Genomic DNA, 22,054 nt, shown 5'->3' on the forward strand with positions numbered 1-22,054 from the left:
TCAATATAAACGTTTATTGTTAACTAAAGTACTAATTGGGAAAAAATGTATTTATTATATTTATTTATTATATTATATTTATTATCATATGGCTTTTTCTATTATCTACAAATTAAATTAATTTTCAATACTATCTACAAATAATATATTACTAAAATAATAGTCAAAGAAAATTTATACAAGAAAATATATATGTTCCATCATAGAAGAGAGAGAGAAAGAGAATAAATTATTATATTACAAATATTAGCAGCTAAGAAAATTATATTTAAGTTAAAAATTTATTATATAATAATATTTATTAATAATAATTACCAAAAATGTGGTATAGGTACAAAGCTTTCATTTAATCCTTCTTGTATTGTGAATGCTGGATTTGTCCTAAAATAAAACATTGTTATAAAAGTAATATGAAATGAATGGGAAATATATATAATTTATGTTAGAAAATATTTTCTTTTTTATATCATTCGTACCTTCATCATCGTAAATAGAGAATAAAATCAACGCTGCAAACCCATACTTTTGGTGGTTAAAAATTTGCGTGCAATAAAAATAGTATTTAGTTAATTACTTTACATACATACACAAATGTTTTTACAAAAACAAACACAAATAAACAAAAAGAAACACAATTTAACATATTAAAGCTTATAGATATGAAATTTGACATTTATGAATGTAATTGTTTTTATGCAATATTTATTTTTGCAAACAATAAACAAGTCTTAATGTTTGGACGATTTGTGTGATTATAATGTTAATACATATACGTACCATTGACAATGCCATGCTGACATCACAATAATAAAAGCATAGTTTTCGAAATGATATTCATATTTGATGAATATGAGACACATGTCAATCGTTGCATTGCATACAGTTGATTACGCTTGTACAACTAAGTACTTAATGATGTTTCCGATGTATTGAAGAAACTGAGATTAAAAACAAAAATGTCAAATTTTGAACATCTTTCTCATAAACAATTACAAATAATTGATTCCAGTATAACCTTTAATAATTATTAATGTTATAATGATATGTTAATATAATATGCAAATAAAAAAAATTTAATAAAAACGTGCAAGAGGATTAAGTAGTAGGATTAATAAACATGTAATAGGATCTTAATAAATAAATGTTTATTTACATTAGTATTAGTATTAGTATTAGTTATATAAACCTTCCTTTTAAGCATATTCAACATCATTAAAACATGTTATATATTAAACATATAAACATATATTTTGTAGAGGTTAAAAAAATAAGTATAGTTTATATATACCATATTTCTTTTAAAAATGTTAATAACAATAACCTTCACCCTTATATGATTATATAAAGTAAAATCAAATTTGCTCTATTTTACAAAGCATGTTAAAAAAAAATTCTATTTTCCCTAATTGTCATATCCTCTTATTAATATATAACAAATTGATAAATATTTTATAATAAATGTATTATTCAATGTCATATATTTCCTTTGAATTTATGTTAAATATTAGTATTTGCTAATTGCAAAAGCCTTTGCATACCATTAAGCAATATTTGTTATTTTAATATAAAATATAATAGAATCATATTATACATATATACAATTTGATTAGAAATATATAAAATAGTGGTTTAATTATTAATATTAGATGTTATTTTGGCAGTATTTAAAAATATTATGATACTGCATGTCTTACCTTGCATATATAGCAGGATTAGATAGGCCAAAGTTAGTGTCCACAGGACCACAAATATATTTCGTAACAAACTAAAACATAAATATATTGAAAAGGTAAATAATAATCAATAGTGCATATATGTGATATATCGATATACATACCCAATGATTACTGACAGTTCCAGCACCCATATTTACTGCCATATGAATTATTAAATATATACAAAATGCTAAATATAAAATTGCAAATATAGCAATACCAAGCCATATTGCCCAATTCTGAGGAATATCTTGTACAGTATCTATTACAAAATAAATATTTATTGTTATCACTAATGCAGATATAATAGTGGCAACAATTTTATTTGCTCTGTAATAAAAGAAAAACATTATATAATATAATTTGTGTATGTGCATGTATACCAAATATTAATATTATATTCTATATTTAATTACAACATACATTCCATTTGTAAATTCTCCCATTATTTGTGGATTACTAGTAAAAGCTACTGTTGGTAAAGTAGCAAAGGGTAATTGTAAACTCATAATAGTATTTAAAATATCATTCATGCCACTCATGTCTGCTATATCAGCATAGAATGCTACTAAAAATGTGGGGACGATAGCAATCGTCCGAGTAAAAAGTACTCGCTTCCATCGAGCCCATTGTAAGTTTAAAAATCCTTCCATTGCAAACTGTCCTGCATAAGTTCCAGTCATTGTGGAAGATTGACCAGCAGCTAAGATACCAACAGCCCAAATATACATTGCTGCTATTCCAAATGAACAACCAAGAAATATACCACCCTTGTATATGTCTGCATCAAATGTTTTATTGTTTCTCTAAGATGAAGAAAATAAAATGTCATCATACTGAACGAAATATTTATGTCAATAAATAATTTTACTCACAGGAAATAAGTTATCATCTATGTGGATTCTACTTGCATTACAGGTATCATACTAAAACAAAACAATAATACTTAAAGATTAAATTTAATTCCAAGAATATCAATGAATGAAAGTCAAGTATTTGTAATAGAAAACTTACAATATCTTCATTGGTTTTATTGTAGAGACCATGTGCAAAAACAGAAACCACAAATACATTAATAATGAATGAAACAAGAAGTGCAATACTTGCTTCAATAAAATAATACATATTTGCATCTCTAACTTTGGCAGGTTGTCTTCGATCTATATCTCTTGACTAAAAAATTATTAGTTATTAATATCAAAATTTATAATAATGTATCCGCAAATTGTGTTAAGATATCTATTTTCTTCAGTAATATTTAAAGTCAGCATGCAGTTTTTTCCTTACTTTCACAAGAGCACTATGAAGATATAAATTATGTGGCATAATAACAGCACCAATAATTCCTACAGCCTGACGCAATATTTGACTATCATATTCCATTCCCCAGGGTATAAACATTCCTTTTATAACTTCAACTTGAGGTGGTTTTGAAATAATGTACTGAAAATGTAAAAAAAAAAATATGTTAATAAATAAATTTATAAGTAAAAAAAAACAGCGTTTATTTCATAAAAAATATATTATAAATTTCTTTTACCTCATAACCAAAAGTAATTCCCATAATAGTAATTAATAATCCAAAAAAAAATTCTAATTTTCGTAAACCATATTTATCCAAAAATAGAAATGTAAACGTATCAATTATTGTAATAAGTACACCACCCCATAAAGGAAGTCTGAAACATATAATATCCAAATTACAATAATAAGTCTCTTTTTTTATTTAATAGTTCTTATATAAATTCTATATTGTGAATATATTTATAGAATTTTTCAATATAATAATATATATTTTAGAACATTAAATATATTTATTAAAAAAATATATTGTTTATTTTTTATTCTTTATAATTTAATATCAGTAACTTACCCTCCAGATGTTAATAAATATAAGGCAATAGCTGTTCCTATTACTTCTTGCATATCACTACCAATAATAGCTATTTCTATCATTATCCATAAAATAAGCCGAGGTACTTTTTTGTACTGTCTATAACACATTTCTGCTAAATGTAATCCAGTAACCACACCTAAGCGTGCACTGAGTCTTTGCATAATAAGTCCCAATATTGTAGCACTTAATAGAACCCATAATAACTAAAAAAATTATATTAAATTATTTAAAAAAAAAATTAAATTCTGTCAACTTACACATTAAAGTATCATGAATATTTATTAAATATTTATAATATTATATAAATCATTTTAAACATTGTACTAAAAAAGTGTTTAATGTAAAAATAATATATACCTTATAACTGGCTTTTGCACCGGACTGTAAATCAGATTCTATGTTACCAGGATCTAAATATGCAATTGACATTAAAAATCCAGGGCCTGTAAAGGCCCATAATTTTCTGAAGTTAAAACCAGTCTGTAAGAAAAATATTTTTAATTTCTAAAATATATAATTACAATATGTATATTTTATATCGCGTATAAAATTAAATCGGAAAATTAAAGTAACAGATGTGTTGAAAAAAACAATAAATATATATACATACACCTTCTAATTCAGGTATTCGTATTTTTTCGTCAGCAAAATAGGTTTGATTATTATTTGGTGATAAAGACGTGTTCTCTGTGACTTTAACATTTTTTTGTATGTTCTCCATAGATTGATGGGGTACAGAAGTTGTCTCATCGTTATTATGCCTTTGTCTGTTTTGCATGGTATATTTCTCCGGAATATCTACAATTTTATTTAATGATTTCTTAACAAAACATATATAACATATATAATAAAAACAATGATGAACAGGTATCGAAAAGAAAAGTTCTGTTTACATAAAATAATTAATCATATGTATATGTCATAGATATACGTAGAAATACTTACTATTTTTCTCTTTGATTATCTTGTATAATTATGATGAACGTAAACGAACAAAGTGAGAAAGAAATTAGTCACTTGTATTTCTTCGTTCGTCAAAAAAAAATTCGTATTCATAAAGAAAAATAGATCTTGCGAAATTCAGAAGAAAAAGATATCGAAGGTCACACAATTTCGATCAAATAGTCATATTGACATTAAGATAAAAGAAAATGAAAAGAAAAAAAAATTAAAAATATTGAAAGGAACTTAATAAAAAGTATACAGAACTAAAGAAAAAGTGTAGTCCACAACCGAACTCGACGATATTCCGATTAGAACTAACCCTTGGTCATTGTTCGTAACTTAGTGAAAGAGCGCGCGCTCTTTCAAAGAGAGATAAAAAATTCATAAACAATTCTATCTTCAAGAATTGATTCTGAGATCTGCAGCAATTAAATATATTTGATAATAATAGAACTTGAAATAACATTTACCATTACCCGAACGTACTACGTTATTTTCCTATTTTCACGAATGACCTTTGATCAAATACAATCTCATTTATAATATCATTTAAAAATTTGATATTTTGATTCTAATAATAAACTTATGAAAGCATTATATCCATGCAAAAAAGAAATTTTAAAAAATCTTTGCAAATGTTTCGAATGTTTTTCTTAATATAAGCATCCTAAAATTCCTAAAATCATATAGCGGGATTGTCCTGTTTGCGTAAACTATCATCTGACTAATGCTATTTATTACGAAATATTATCACGAATATGATCATGGAATAACCCAGAAGAACAGTATGTCAATGTATGCACAAAGTGCATACATATTAATAAACGAAATAAAAATATCGTTTGTGTAATTTAATCTACTTACTCGATTCTATTCGGAAGAAATATTAATGATGTCAATTTAAAGAGAACTTTGATAGAAATTATCCAATGGAGAGTTAGAAACGAATTGTGCATAATGCGACGATTACAATAGAAGCAAGTAGGCTAAAGTAATGGTACATATATATGCAGACATATTAGATTCTTACATCGCAGAGTAAAAAACAAACGCAAAAAATCCTTACTGAATTTCAATAATCTTACAAAAAAAATGATATTACTTACTGTTCATCCTTGGTAATTTAAGAAACTATCGATTACGGACGACAATTAATTTTATTTAATTAAGTAACAGAAATAAAAAAAAAAGCTACTGAATTACGAGTATATTTTTTTTCTTTTTTTTTTATTTTTTTTTTTATTTTTTTTTATTTTTTCTTCTATCAAACTTATCACCTTTGAATTATTCTTCACCGATATGTACGTATAATCTATATGAGAAGTAACGTAAAAAGAAACCTACTCGACGCAAGTTTTCTTACATAAAGCATATATACATAACGCGATAATAGACATATGAGACACATGTCGGGAATTCCCGACGGTGAATGATTTCTTTCCTCCTACGCTTTCTATTTTATCATGTACATCCTTTTACATCATTTAACAATAAGTTAAAAAAGATATTTGTAAGACAATCGATTATATAATTGAATTCTATTCATAACTGTAGCGAAATATATACTCTATATTTTGTTAATAAATTATAGATTAAACTGTGTTTGCACAGATAAGCACACTTATCTCTAAGTAATATATTAAGTATCATAAGATATCATAAGATAAGCTTTTTATATACATTAGGTATAATTAATTTTTAATTATTTAAGTACTTCTTGTAATTATTATTTATAATAAGGAGACAAAGAAGAGACAAGAAAAAACAATATAATATTTATCAGTCAATACCCTTATCATTATAGATATTTAGATAATGCTGTTTCTTATCTCTGACGTTATAATCTATTTAATCGATAAATCTTATGTTATTCGATATCTATAACCATCATTAATTAATATATTAATATATGTTTATAACATAATTTAGTATTATTTCGGTAACGTTTAAAAACGATCTATGATCATGATAAAATTTATGAATATTACAAAGCTTCGGAATTATATTTGATAAAATATCAATTAAAAATATCATAAAATATTTTCTGAGTTTCTTTATACAATACTATTATTTTTTACTTTTTACTATTACTTTTTAGAATACTATTTACTTGAGAATTTTATATTTCTATAGTTATGGTATAATAATGGGAAAAATTTATATAAATACAAAGTTTTGTTTATTAGATATTGAAGAGAAAATAAGAACCATATCTTTTCCTTGATAATTTATCGCTTGTTGATATTATTTCTGTATAATTCTTTGGAATATTTTTATACATCTACTTCAGAGCGATAAAAAAATATTATGATATACTTGTATACTTTATTATTTCAATTCATTAATTTTATATCTAATCTGATTAGTATGAAACGTGCCTCGCAGCATAGATACATTGTGGATAACAATTAAAGACTTTATCTTAAGCATTTACGTGATAGATTAACTTGATCTTTACGAAGGACAAAAGGTTTTGAGTTTAAACTACATATAAGAAAAGTGCAATAGTTAAATAAATGTAATAAATAAGGAAATATTACTTTACAAATCTGAAATCTTTGCCGAATGTATTTCAAATGTGGCCGCGATTTATATTAAATCTATAATGGCGTCAATTTATGAGCATAAAAAGATCGTGATAAGATTTTAGCTACTTGAAATTTATCAAATTCGAAATGATATCTAGGCGAAAACAATGAATATTGCTAAGTTCTAGTATAGATATAAATGTAAAGTTAAAAAAAAATTGATAATTTAATTATAATGTAATGGCTTAAAATAACTATATTGTTGCATTTTCGTTATGTTAAAGTGGCACCACTGTTATTTTGTATTATATACTCTCTCTCTCTCTCTCTCTCTCTTTCTCTCTCTCATTCAAATCAGGAAATATAAAAAACATAATCAAATTCTCCAAGAGATCACAGCAAAATTAAAATATATTTTGTAGTAGAACATTATTTAACTTGTCGAGTAAAAAATATAATTGTAGTAGAGTGCTGTTTTATCATTGGAGTAGATAATTGTCGGTAATAGTAGAGCGCTGTTTAATAGTTTTCAATCATAAATGCATTTTGTCTGGTATGATAAAGTTCAAAACAAAATCCTATTTATTAATGTCGTAGTAAACTTTTATGATCATTTAGCGAAAATGAAAAAAAAAACGTTTATTTTTTCCTATAAAACTAATATTTCCCTATGTATTATATTACTCGGTACGTATTGTTTTTACTTGTTTATTACAACATGTTTTACCGACGTTTTGTCAATTCCTATATTACCAACTTGTCGGTACATAGTACTGTTAAAAAAAAAATAATTTATACATACATATTTAATACTTCAATTCAGTGATCTATGTATGATTAATCAATAATTAATAGTTTTCGAAATAAATTATTCAGATATAATTTCTCCGATCGTTTGAAAAAAAAGAACGAATTGCAGAAATAAACGATATAAATGAACATTCCAATTCGACGATTTTATTAAACGACGAATCAACGAGTTCGTTGTAAATCAGAGTTGAGCAGCTGGCCAACGGGCCACATGTAACTCGTGATCCTACTTGTCTGTTCCGATAAGATTGAAAAAGATTCCTTTTTATTTGATACTGCCATGTCTGCACAGCGTTTGTTTTTATCTATTTATAGCTATTCGGTTGAAGAAGTAACTAGTTGACTTACATAAATAATAAAGGAACAAATTGATTGATGGTAGGAACAATATGGCCTGCGGTGGAGAAATTAGCCATTTCTATCGTAAATTAATTTTGTTATTCTTCACGAAATCAACGTCTTTCCATTTTTACCTCTATTGCATACCAAAGCTATATACGTAATCTTTCTTTATTCCACATTCAATCAACGTTCCTGTCCCCGCAATATTGTTTGAAATATTGGTCCTCGTACGTTCTTGGTATCTGCGATACGATACAAAAGAAAATCCATGTCCCATAATACGAAAGAGAAAAAGAATGAGTCGAATGTTTCTAACCTATCGAAACTTATCAGATATCGGATTTCAAGTAACCAATATTGTTTTTTTCGATGAGTCTGGTTCTTTTAATGAAGTTCTTTCTCGAAATCCATAAGGGAACTTTTTAACGACGTATACAGGACTAGTTCTGGTAAGGGTGCAGTGCATGCATGTACGTAGGCGATCAAATCCCTAGAACGGCCGATAGTGTACTTTAAAGAATGAAATTAAAATAAATATATCAAATATTTATATGAATTTTATTTACCTCTGTCAACTATATGGAACTTTCATAAAAATATACCAGTAGACTTATATAAAAGAAATTAAAACAATAAAAGTAAAGTAAAACAAAAAAAATAAAGTTGAAAATTTAAAATAATGCTACTTGCGGTCCGATCCGCATTAATAGAGGCGGTCAAATATCTCTAGTACACAGGCAGCTAACAGCACAATCGGCCTTGGGTGTGGTACAAGCAGAGCCACACGAGTTTTGAATTTCGGGTAATGTAAGAATCATTGGAAAGGAATTTCTGAGGTTACAAGATAAGGAAGTGTGAATCAGCCGTTCGATCAAAGTGACCATAGTGCGACGACGAATTTTACAAAGGATAGAATATTTTCCAACTTAGTGTTAACATTGGTCTAAATTCTTTTTTAAATATACATTTTTGGCTCACCGGGTAAGTTGACATTTTTCTTCAGTGGTACAAGCTCCATGGTGGTATGATCCCACTTGGAATATACTTTTAGCAGATAAACCTAAAGTAGTATTAAAGATAATTTTCTCTGATAAGAGATTCAATACCATACAAGTCGAAATATTACGCTTGTCAAATCGACTACTTATAAAAATTTGATGTCTTATATCTGAAAGGTCAGCTGCTTTTTTTGTAACAATGTAAAAACATACTAGAGATAGTTATTAATTATATTACTAAGTATAATATTTTCCTAATTATTTGGATACATTTTTTAGTGGCCAAACAGTTTTATAGAAAGATCTAATTTTTGTACATTCTCTTTCTGTGTGTGTGTGTGTGTGTGCGTGCGCGTGTGTGCGCGCACGCGTGCATGTGTACTATAAAAATCATTCATTTCAATATATGACATCAAGTAATTTTCTTTCTTTACTAGTTTATTTTTTTTCACAATATATATATATAATGTTTGTCTACTTTATTCTACTATTATAGAAAAATGTCTAATGTTAATAATTTGGAGCAACATATTGCAAACTTGCAAATCAATCATGGCGATAATACAATCAAAATGGTTAAATCTGGAAAGAAAGTTGGTCCTGCTGTACCACCAAAACCAAAAAAATGTCAACCTCAGGTCAGTATAATATTTTTTTATCATAGGAGATGATATGATATTAATATATGGTTATTTATATGCCTTCTTGACTTGGAACAACCAATGGTAAAACATCATAATCTATGATGTTATATTTACATATTTATAATTAATATGATTTTCTTACAAATTGCCATTAATGTTTTTTGATAGATACCACAAAGTTATTCAATAAAGGCAGCACCAACACCATCATATAGCACTGTACTCAATAATGCTGGAACAAATGAAAAATCTACAAACCTATATATGAATTCACCTTCTCCATATGTATCAATGAATATGGAAAAAAATGATTTTAATATACCAACATTGACTAATGGAAAAGAGACTGTGAAACTATATCAAAATAATGAAAATTTCTATGTACATCAAACAAAAGAGAAGTTTGAACCTAAATATGGATATGATGAGAAAAATTATTATTCAAATGTTGGAAATTTACCAGCTCCTCAAGTGCCAGTAGAAGATAGAGCTACAAATAGTGCAGTATATAGTAATGTTGAATCTCCAGCACCTATTTCTGTTCCTGTACCAAAAAAAACAGAAAAAGATATCATTTACAGTAATATACAATGGAACCCAAAATCAGAGAATACTTACAGTAATCTTCCACCTACTCATACCAGTGGTAAAATTAATAATATATATTTAGTTTTTAATGAAAAGTATACAATTGTTTAATGTTTTTTATTTTCCTTTTTTTTTTTGTTTTTTTAGACGACTTACCCCCACCTCCTGAGCCTTCAGAATACGTTGCTTGCATTCCAGGAAATTCATTTCCTCCACCTCCTGAAGAATTGCCACCACCACCTAGTCCTGTCTCTTCCAGTTATAGCGAATTAAGACGTGCAACTTATCAAACTGATTTTCCTGCTGGAAATTATCCAAATGACATTTATGGTCCAAGTTCTCAATCTAGCTCAACATATGAGTCTATATACGAACCTATTAATCCTAGACCACCATCTCAACTATCTTGTAATTATTCAATGTATTCTGGATATGGATCTGCTACTTCAACTCAACCACAAGGCAAAGTATCTCCTGTGAAAGAAGTAAGTTTAGAAACTAATAGCGTTTTTTTATACTATTACACATACTTGACGTTGCTTTTAAGTAAACAATTAATGTATGTTTCTAGGTTGATGTTCTAACTGATTTGTTAGTTCAAGGAATGTCAGATAATAGCGAAGAAAGTGATATATATGGTATTTGTGCACAATGTGGATGTAAAGTCGAAGGAGAGGGTACAGGTTGTTCTGCAATGGATAAAGTCTTTCATATAAATTGTTTCTGTTGTTATGTCTGTAAAGTCAACCTACAGGGTAAACCTTTCTATTCATTGGAAGGTAAACCATATTGTGAAGAAGATTATTTAAACACTTTAGAAAAGTGTTGTGTATGTACTAGGCCAATACTTGATAGAATATTAAGAGCTACTGGGAAACCTTATCATCCGTCTTGCTTCACATGTGTAGTTTGTGGGCAAAGTTTAGATGGTATACCTTTTACAGTAGATGCTACAAATCAGATACATTGTATTCAATGTTTCCACAAGTAAGTTAACTACAAGCATAAATAAACCTTTTCTTTTTTATCTTGTTACAATGTTATTAAAGGTAAAAAATTTTTTACAGAAAATTTGCACCTCGTTGTTGTGTGTGTAAATTACCCATCATGCCTGAACCTGGCCAAGATGAAACGGTACGCGTTGTTGCTCTGGATCGCAGTTTTCATATTCAATGTTACAAATGTGAAGATTGTGGTTTAGTATTATCTTCTGATTCAGAAGGTCGTGGCTGTTATCCTTTAGATGATCATGTGTTATGTAAAAGTTGTAATGCAAGTCGCGTACAAGCATTAACATCTCATATGACTACAGAATTATAAATTTTACTGAAATTTGATTCCATGATTAGATTTTCATATTCATATATCATACGTTTGATTAATACTTCAAACATTTTTAAATGCTATTTCTATCTATTGTTTAAAGAAATCAGAATTAAATTTAGAACTTACTTATTCCATAGCAAATATATATATATATATATACACACACACACACACATATATATATATACACATAGTCACGTTGATATTAGCATTTCGTAAATAATTTTACATTTTGTGACTGAAACAATATATAACGTAATAAATTTGTATTATTTACAAATGTTAAGACTATATTGATAAAAATATTCTTATCACACTGCCGATTTTAAAACTTTACATATGACTATTGTAATTGCAAGTAACAAACGTATTATTAAAAAAATATGTAATAAATAATATTAAAGAAATATTATCTATCAGCTATTTATAAAAAGCTTCTTTTATGGGGCACTTGTTTCGACATTAAAATAAGAGGCCGTGCCATTTATAAAGTTCCATTATTAGAGAAAAGATGTTCGTAAATATACTAGACATTGTGATCTATTTGTAAGTTACTAGCTTGTTTTATTACTTCGAATGTTTTATACGAAATAATGATGTACGAAAATGTTTGATTTAATTATTTTATGATTTTCATATATTTCATATTGTAAAAGAAAAAAAAAAAAAAATACATTTTATTTATAAAAATGCATAGTCTACTCGATTTACCTTTTTTAAAAAATAGTATTTAAATATTTGAAGAAAAGAAATTCTATATATTATAAAATCTTATATGCATTAGTTATATATTATTAAATAAACGTGGGAAGAAAGACCGGTTAAAAAAATACCATTTATATTAGAGCATTGTATATTTTACGTTTTCGATGAGATTATATTATTCTTTATTTGCAGGAGAAATTTACAATTACTTGAGTCTATTTTGTCCTTACTAGTTTTCTCCAGCTATGTATTCATGCACAGATGACTTTATTAATATATACTAATATTTTGTTTTAAATATATGCATTTCTTATATGTAATATATTTTATTATTATAATTATTATTATTATTTATTATTATTATTATTATTATTTATTATTATTTATTTATTATAATTATTATTTTATTATTATAATAATTATTATATTATTATTATTATTATTATTATTATTATTATTATTATTATAATTATTATTATTATTATTATTATTATTATAGAGTCCTTAAATTTTACAGAATTTTTTGATACAACCTATATGTCATTTTGTGTATAATTTATGTTATATTAATACATAAATTTCTTCCTCACAGAGTATACTTTTATGAGTTATGGAATGCAACATTAACAATGTAACACCAAAATATAAGTTGAAAGTATTGAATGTATATTGCAAAAACTTGGACATTTATTCAGTAAATTTCAAAATATTCGTTTAATTTTTGAAATTGTTTACAATTAAAGCAATTATCAAATTTTTCAAAAGTAATTGGAAAATCTAACTTATAAATACAAATAATATAAATTTAGGCCATGAAAAAATTGCTATACAAAAAATTCATGTAAATAATTGTTTGCTGTGATAGGCCACTTATTAATATTTTTAAATATTTAAGTTTACAATAGAAAAGAAACAAAAAATATATATACAGGAAAAAACTTGGCAATTTTGAAATAACTTGTCTTTAACTTAAACAAAGATATAATATGTAGCATTCCACAGCTCTAAATGCATACTTCACATGTTTCATATAATACATTTATACTCTTGTAATTTACTACATATTGTACTAGCATATAGCTTAGACTCTTTTTGTTTATTATATACTTTATGAAGTATATATTATCCTTTATTTCACATCAGTACTATTCTACGTCAAATTTTAGTACATAGATTCTTCTAAACAATAATCAAATTATAATTTTCGTTATTTCTTATCAGTACCAAACTCAACATAGAATTGCACTTTACATACCATTTTCATATAGATATATATATATATAATGTATATATATAATATGTATGTATATATATATATATATATATATATTTATGAAATATGCGTGTGTGTGAATCGACACACTAGCACACGAATGCTTACATACAAATCTGTACTTGCACACAGTAGTCACAGCCACCTGTCCAAATTCGCGCACACGCACACTTAAGATACGCATTTGTCGCACTTATTTTAAATACCTTCGGTATGTTATAATATTTTTTTGTATATATATATATATGCATATGTATATTGCTGGGATATCTTCTGTGTATTATACATAGAAATAGGTGCCGAAATGTGCTGCTCTTTTTCTAGAATCATTCGTATGACCGTCAGGGGTCCTACAATTTGGCTGTTGCATTTTAGTATGTTTTTCTTGTTTCTTTTTCATTTTTTTTAATGTTCTCTAATACCAACCTAACAGCATACTTTCGCACTTCCAAATTCGCTGAGCGTTGTTGGACTTTACAGCCCATAAATCAATAAATAAATAGAGGAACAACAATCTTCAAACATCTTTTTTTTCTTATAACAACATTAGAGGCTCTTGGAACGTAACGCAACAAATGTTCAACAATACAATTACGAAAACAAATAGAAGGCACTCTTGCTTTTTAATAAATTAATTTCTTTGTAACGACTCACAAGTTCTACATACTCTAGGCCTTGATGTGTCATCTAAATACAGTCTGATGTCTTTTAACTTTTCCTCTACGTGCCGCGATATCTCTATATCATCACAGCGTACGAACCTTCGGTGTAACATTTCCTGTTCACATTTTTAAATAGATAATAATAGCTATAATATGCGAGATATGAGATAACAAATTTCTCATTATAGATAAAAGAAATTTACGTTCATAACAATTAGGTAGAATATTATTTAACTTTTTATATTATAATAATTTAATTATTGTTATTTGCTTGGAAGCTCACAGCCGACACATTTTTTTAATTCATTATTTTTTTTAGTATTTTATCTTATTCGTTGGGCACAGGGCATTTCACTTTAATATTTTTTAACTGCTAAATATACGATGTTTGCGCGGAAATTTACCGAAAAAAAATTAACGAATTTGTGTCCGCTCTATTTTAAAAGGCGTGAGAACATTCACGGTCACTCTAATTAAACTATAAGTACGATACCACTTCAGGTAGAAAAAGAAACACAGATGTGGCAGTGCCTTGAGCAACCGTTGTGAAATGAATTCTATTTGCCTCCCTATTACCCCTCTGTTTTTTCTTTTTGAACACATGACAAATCGCTCATCTTTGTACGATAACAAGGTTAATTGTTTCTATCTTTTTTTGCTTATCCATCTAACTACTCTAGCCATGCTCGTGAGATTCATGTTTGTCGAGCCTATCACGCATAACGTCAAATACTGCATAATATGGATGTAAATGATGAATTATATCAGTATCTATTAAGATATAATGTTTATATCGTTAATATTTGACTCTTTTAAAAGATAATTTATAACTGACTTTGAGTTTAATGCTAATTATATCTGTCATCTTCAATATATATATATATATATATATATTATATTAAATGTTATATATACATAGATGTACATGCATGTATGCATGCATATAAATACATTTATGTATATATTTACATATTATATATCGTGTATATGTGTTTCATACTAATAATAATTTTGTATGTTTATCTGTGTATCTATGTATTGAATGCTTCTATATGCGTGTGTATGTATGTATATATGTATGTACGTATATATATATATATGTATGTATATGTATTGTATTATATTGTTTTGTTTTTTTAATATGTATGCACACATATCCACACGCGCTCGCTCGCTTAATAATTTAATAAAGTTTTTATTTTATATATGAAGAATTTAATTTACAGTTTGAATGTCTACTTTTTGGATTTAGGACTGAGATCACAAGAGAAATTGTATAACAATGCATACTCATGCAGTATCATGCAAATTTTTTTTTGGCCGACATTCAGATCATATGATTTCAAATGAATAAGAAAGCAAACATAGATGTGAAAGAAAGTTTTTAGAGGGTCAGAGCTTGTATCTGATGGCATGTATCGCTCAACTGATTCTGATCCCCTGTAGAATGAGCTGGATGCGTTTGGGGTGTGCCTGGTGGTGTAATAGGCATTCTACCAACAGCAGGAGGAGCATCGCCTGCGCCTCCCAAGCTATCTTCGGATACTTTACCACTTGATTGCATTATACTATTCACCTTATATTTGCTTTGCCGCAACATAGTTTGCGAATTAGCACTCGAATATTTCTCAGTTGTCTTCCTATTTGTAGTCAATGTTGGAGCTACTGTATACCGACGTTGGCCAGATTGTTGCTGCTGTTGTTGCTGCTGGTGCTGAGATGGCAGGGAGGGTTGATAACGGTTTTGAGCCGGCGGATAATACGGGACCTGAGGGGTGGGTGGTGATAAAGTTGGAAGGGGTCGAGTCATGGGGGAGTATGGTGCTGGCGGTGGACTCGCCGGCTTATCTGAACTTGTTGAATCTGTAGTTTGCAAACCCTGTGAAGAGTTGGTACTATCTATTTGACTCATAGTAGAAGATTCATTGCTTTGACTGCTACTATTCAAATTGTCAAATTGATTAGCAGATACAGAACCTGTGGTTCTATAATTATTCGATGCATTCCTCCTACCTGAGGTATAGTTCGTTGATTTATATCCGATTGTGTTGTCAAAATATTGATCTGTATTATAGTTCGTATTTTTACGTCCATTCGCGTAGTCGAAGTTTTGATTTATATTCATATTTCCAATCTTCTGTGAACTATTACTAGATGGATTGTATGTTTGATTATTAAAATTAACATTGGATCCAAAATTACCAGGCTTGCTTAAATTTTGACTCGAAGTGTAATTTCCAGATTTTTGTGTCAAAAAACAAGCCGGAGAGCCCACATTGGAAACAGCAGTTCGTTTGCTATATTGAACTGGTAATCGAGAAGATGTCATAGCAATGGTTGCATATTTATGAGTTCCATCTACATTAGTATACTTATGTGGCAATGAATTTCCTACACTTTGAGTTTTACTAAAAGTGTTTGGATTGATTACCGCTATGTGATTTTGAGATTTAACATAATTGCTTTGAGTTATTGTTATACTTGATTTGGTATAATCTCTGGAATTGAGATGTGTTTTAGTACTTGACTCAAATTGTGAAATTGATGGAGGTGTTGGTAAAAGACTGGCACCACCAGAAGTATTGTGAAATTGTGGTGGATGTGTATGAGGAATGTAAACAGGATGATAAACTATAGCTCTACAATGCATTTGATTTGCACTGCAATCGTCTACTTCATTTAAACATGTTTGTGAGTTATGTAAATTAGTAGTATGTATCGCGATTGGATGGTAATTGGTGTAACGACTGGACATAGGAAATTTTAGAGGCATTAAGGATACCAGAGGCGTAGCTGATCCTGAAGCAGCTTGTGATTCACCATGTGGTTGCTCCGAGTGGCTTGATGTCGAACGTGAATCCTATGATTTATTTTAACAAATAGTAGGAATACTGCTTAGAATGAATATTTTATGATCTAAACACTCTTGTTGTAGAAGAATATTAATTAAATGATAGAAAATTTCTCGTATTTCGATATTTCTTGATGAAATTCCATAGAAAGATCATTAACGTGATTCAATGAGTAAAATCTTATCTATTAAATAAGAGAATTACTAAAAATCTATATGAAAATACTTAATCAGGGATACATACACGCAATTGAAATGTTGACTTACCTCTTGCGGAGCAGTTTGATTGTCTGATGTAGTAGTTTGTTGACACGAAGTATCAGGGGGGTATATAAGTAATTGATGATCAGACAATCCAATAGGTGCATGAGCAGGAGGTGGTGGAGGTGGCCCAGCTGCAAAAGAGTAATAAAGATGATCCATTTGTGGCGGAGGAGGTCCTGTGGGCACTGGTGGATGATGATGTGGTGGTGGTGCAGCAGGAGCATAAAAGTGTGCAGGAGGTGGTGGATGAAGAGACGGGAGCGTTGGCGGTGGACCCGTTGCTGGACTATTTGCTCCTGTACCATTATTGCCGCTGTTATTATTATTGCCACCACTACTTGTGTTGCTTTGCGAACTGCTGGTAGTAAATAGGTATGGTGAAGCTCCAGCAGCAGCTGCTCCTGCGTAATATGGTTCGTACTAAACAAACAAAATATCCTAGGCTTAGTTATTTATGTTTTTTAAAGATTATAACTTACGAAAGAAATAATAAAACAAACTTCTTATATGAAGCAAATATACAATATAATGAGATATTGCATAAAATTTACAGCTTTTAGAAGATCTTCTTAAATCTGCATATCATTTTGTACATCATTGCTAGGTGAATTAAGAAGCTATATGAAAGTAGAATAAGGAAAGTAAATACATAAATGAATGTGTATCAGATGAAAAGAATAATAAGTATAAGCCATAAACACATTTAATAGTTACGAATATTCACTATTGTTAAAAATATCATATGTATATATGTATTCAGAGTACGTACTTATATCTTAGAATTTAAAAATTTTAAAATTATAATTCAATGAAGTATTTGATATACTAAATTGAACTATTGAAAATAAACATATAGAGCATTTTCATGAAGTTCATGATACATTATTAATCTTCAAGTATGCAATGCCATGAATTTACACTTCAATAAATATGTTATTTTTTATGACTAAAATTCTTGCCATATAAGGTAGCTATAAGTACAGCAAAGCAAGTAATATATTTACATATTTTTTGATTTGCTTTATATAAACATCACTCAAAGAATATATCATTTTATTTACTAAATGTACATATGTACATATGTACATTTTTTATATCCTCGTATTTTTTTAATAATTAATTATTTCTTTTACAAATGAGATCTAATGAAATGGTAATGGAAAACAAACAGTATAATGAAAGTAATTTCCCAATTATCATATAATTAAACATCATAGTGCATAGTATATATCATATATTGTTATTATATTTACATGTACTTAGATAGTCCAATAATTATGAACATTTTTATTGATGAATACAAATATTCTTTTGGTCTTAATTTTTTTTTCATTTTTAATAAAATATTTAATTCTATAATTAAATAAAAATATTAATATTAGTTCTCTTTAAAATAGGAAGAAGAAAGGATCTCTCTGTCCAAATAGATATTTTTAGGATAAAAAATTAAATTAATTGCATATAAATATTGACATAAGTGGTATGACATTGTTGGTGTAATATCAAAACATGACGTGATAACTCTAAGTGGGCATGCAACAATAGGCCATGCGGAAGGCACAATAAAGAGAATGCACAAAAATAACATGTTGCATGCTATTCACTTAGCATTAGACCATGTACCTTTAGACCTCAATACTGTATAGCGTCGAGAAGGACGTAAGTAGGCATTTGTTGAGGGTTGGGTAGAAACGCCGGTGGTATGGCTTCCCCCATCAAACCGTTTGTCTGTCAAACCGTAACCGATATACCGTTTAATATAATGGTTGCTACGTGAACCCACAGTCATTTGAGAATATGCAAGGATGTATGGAGGATCCAATTCTAATATTAGGAAAAAAAGGATTAAAGAACTGTCTAACATAATTTACTTACCGGCATGGGTGGATACTGGTACTGTTGCGGCATATACAAAGATGGTGCTGGGCATGGATACATAACTGGAGCAAAAGTTTGATGACCAGTAGTAGCCTGAGGACCTATAATCAGAAATAATTATGAAGTACTGAACAATATCTATTGTTGTCTATATTTGTAATATATAAATTTGTATAAAATTTTTAAACTTTGCAATTATATAATATTAACTTACAAGTTTACTAAAAAATATTTACCAAAAACACCTGTAGCTTGATAAATTGTCGCAGGATCTGCTGGTGGTGCTATAGGAGTTCCTGGTGCAGGTGCCGCTGCATTGTAGAATGTCATACCATTTTGGTATGTAAGACCCATACCTGTACAAACAATTTATTTTGAAAATTATCATATTTTCATTGATACACAATGTAAATATGTTCTTATAAACAAAATTAAAAAATTTTAATATTTTATTACATATCAATATTGCTGTAATAAATTTATAAAATCTAAAAATGCATACTGTGTAAATGTATGTATATATATTATCAAAGTGTTAAGATTGGATATTTATAAGTACATTTTTATAACTTTCATTAAGAAATAAACTAACCATTTGCATAATAATAAGTACTACTAGGCACAGAGGGTGGTGAACCAGAACCACCATCGAACGATCTGTTGAAGGGCTGTTTCTTGATTGCAGGAGCTATATTAAGTTTTCTCTCTCTTAGGACAATACATTCAGGCTGTAAATAACACAAATTTATCTTCGAAATTTTAATAAATATTAATAAACATTTACATATAAAAGTTATTTTAAAATGTAGTATCAACATACATAATGATATTACAAACCTCTTGTTGAAGCCGTTTAGCTTCTTCTTCAGTTTCAAATGTGACAAAACCGTAACCTTTTGAAACTCCAGCACGATCAGCAATTATTTTTGTAGCTTTGACAGTACCATATTGAGAAAAAAGTTCTGCAAGTTCTGCCTCACTGGTACTTGCTGAGATTCCCCCAACAAATATACGATTAGGTACCAATGTACCATACTTTGGAGCTGCCATGGTCAGACTTGTGGCTGAAGCAGGGCTAGAAGATGGGCTGGACTCCTCTGTACCGCCCGTTGATGCCGAACTCTAAACAATAGAACAAAGATATAGGAACATTATTTTATTTACAAAATTATATTGAAAAAGTATTATCAATTAAAAGGAATTATATAAGAAAATATTATCATCGCAAACAGTAATATCAATGCTTCAAATTAAAAACATACGAGACTAAATCTAAAGCATGGCTATTCAATGATACAATAAATGAAATTATACATAAAATATAAAAAATGAAAAAGCAAGAAATAAAAAGAAGATAAACGATCAAAGTATATTAATCCATTTGAAAAAAAGAGTATCATTTTGGCACGAAACTTGACAATACATGTTGACACAAAGGAAGGTGAAAAAGAAAGTTGGAAAAAATATTTGGAAAAATCACGATAATTCTGTCGGACGGGTATTCAGCAGTTTACGACTACCTTCAGACACGTGCATGTGACCCGACCGTCTCAAGCAGCCGCTTTAACGACTCCGCTTGGATCGTGACGGTGACGAAGTGCGAACTAGGAAAGAAAAACAAAAGACGCATATAATCCGGTACGACTTTGAAGGGTCCCTTTCTGTCGTCGAGAGGCAGGTTATGCGTCGCTGTCAGGCCGTCGTTGCGTCGCGTTATCGTTGACGATGAGACGAGCTCGTAGACGATATTCACGGCCAAAGCCAGCCGTCAATCGAACGCGAGGTGTCGGCGAGAGAGCTGCCTAAAAATATTGACAAGCGAGAGAAGACGTCGGTCCGTACGGAACGTAGGACGAATTGCCACCTGTACGGGGGTGGTAATTAAAAGGCGCGTAAAAAAGAGGGGGAGGTGATGCCTAAATTAAAGGAAGGCTTCACCGAGACGCATATCCTCTTCTATTTCGAAACCGAAAGGAAAGAATCGGAGAAGTGCGGAGAAGCGCGAAAGGTGGTACAATTCTTTAAGGGATGTTGTAAGAATGTCTTCGTTTTAAAGTCACTCACCATCTTCGCGAGAGTCGGGCGTGTAAAGTGAGTCCGCTGGCCTTGCTAATTTTCGTCGTAGCAGCTTTTGAGTACCCTGGCCTCGCTCGAGGGTCACCTGGGTGCCCAGGGACTGCCAAGGAGCGTTGCGACCGCTTTGAAAGGACTTCCAGCCTCCGGCGAAGCTGCTGTTCCTTCTCGCTGAACTTCCAAACACTACAGAGACACTTTTACAAGATGGCAGCCGTACTTGCCGCGAAGCGCGCCAAATCCTCTCTATTTCAATTTTTTTGACTAGTTCTATGTCTAACGTTTCTAGTGTTATTTCTACGTGAATTTCTTGCTTTTCCTTTTCCCCTCCCCTCTTTTGTCTTTTATTCCTTGATTCATACAACTGAATATTCAAAACTACCCGTGTTATTGAAGGTAAGCCAGAAGTATTACGAACTTGTATTTCCGATGCTTTCTATCCAATAAGCGAATTATATACCCACTAGTCAATTGCTGAATTACGTACATATTATTATACGAACGCTTAATAAATATCTATAATAAATTTACTACATTGATAGCCTTCAGATGTCT

At 29.2% G+C, this 22,054-nt stretch overlaps 3 protein-coding genes across 16 annotated transcripts; 1 reads left to right on the forward strand and 2 right to left on the reverse strand.

Annotated features, from left to right (window-relative positions):
- Positions 1 to 246: 246 nt before the first annotated feature.
- On the reverse strand, positions 247 to 9,319 carry LOC127063075 (protein Malvolio). Its single transcript, XM_050992372.1, has 12 exons — positions 9,216 to 9,319; positions 4,223 to 4,410; positions 3,970 to 4,092; positions 3,589 to 3,815; positions 3,256 to 3,394; positions 3,003 to 3,158; positions 2,730 to 2,888; positions 2,591 to 2,641; positions 2,139 to 2,521; positions 1,838 to 2,045; positions 1,695 to 1,765; positions 247 to 381 (listed from the first exon to the last, which is right to left on the reverse strand). The coding sequence occupies exons 1-12, from the start codon at positions 9,253 to 9,255 to the stop codon at positions 312 to 314; spliced, it is 1,815 nt and encodes a 604-aa protein (XP_050848329.1). The 5' UTR covers positions 9,256 to 9,319; the 3' UTR covers positions 247 to 311.
- LOC127063072 (homeobox protein 9-like) lies at positions 5,768 to 21,851 on the reverse strand. 12 transcript variants are annotated; one of them, XR_007781256.1, is made up of 12 exons: positions 21,491 to 21,845; positions 20,264 to 20,548; positions 20,019 to 20,154; positions 19,663 to 19,782; positions 19,424 to 19,527; positions 17,552 to 17,968; positions 16,010 to 17,293; positions 10,843 to 10,941; positions 10,624 to 10,770; positions 10,498 to 10,510; positions 10,340 to 10,423; positions 5,768 to 10,129 (listed from the first exon to the last, which is right to left on the reverse strand). XR_007781256.1 is itself a non-coding variant. In XM_050992365.1 (8 exons), exons 1-8 carry the CDS (start codon positions 21,491 to 21,493, stop codon positions 15,818 to 15,820), a joined length of 2,370 nt encoding a protein of 789 aa, XP_050848322.1. In that variant the 5' UTR covers positions 21,494 to 21,851; the 3' UTR covers positions 12,629 to 15,817. The 12 variants fall into 12 exon arrangements, 3 of the variants coding, with proteins under 3 accessions (XP_050848322.1, XP_050848320.1, XP_050848319.1); XR_007781253.1 differs by having other exon boundaries at positions 5,768 to 10,423; XR_007781255.1 differs by having other exon boundaries at positions 10,498 to 10,770.
- On the forward strand, positions 9,736 to 12,347 carry LOC127063077 (lipoma-preferred partner homolog). 3 transcript variants are annotated; one of them, XM_050992374.1, is made up of 5 exons: positions 9,736 to 9,873; positions 10,048 to 10,525; positions 10,615 to 10,952; positions 11,039 to 11,454; positions 11,535 to 12,347. In XM_050992374.1, exons 1-5 carry the CDS (start codon positions 9,736 to 9,738, stop codon positions 11,785 to 11,787), a joined length of 1,623 nt encoding a protein of 540 aa, XP_050848331.1. In that variant the 3' UTR covers positions 11,788 to 12,347. The 3 variants fall into 3 exon arrangements, with proteins under 3 accessions (XP_050848331.1, XP_050848332.1, XP_050848333.1); XM_050992375.1 differs by having other exon boundaries at positions 10,072 to 10,525; XM_050992376.1 differs by having other exon boundaries at positions 9,817 to 9,960.
- Positions 21,852 to 22,054: the final 203 nt, after the last annotated feature.

Source organism: Vespula vulgaris, chromosome 4, assembly GCF_905475345.1.
Source record: "Vespula vulgaris chromosome 4, iyVesVulg1.1, whole genome shotgun sequence".
Taxonomy (NCBI): domain Eukaryota; kingdom Metazoa; phylum Arthropoda; class Insecta; order Hymenoptera; family Vespidae; genus Vespula; species Vespula vulgaris.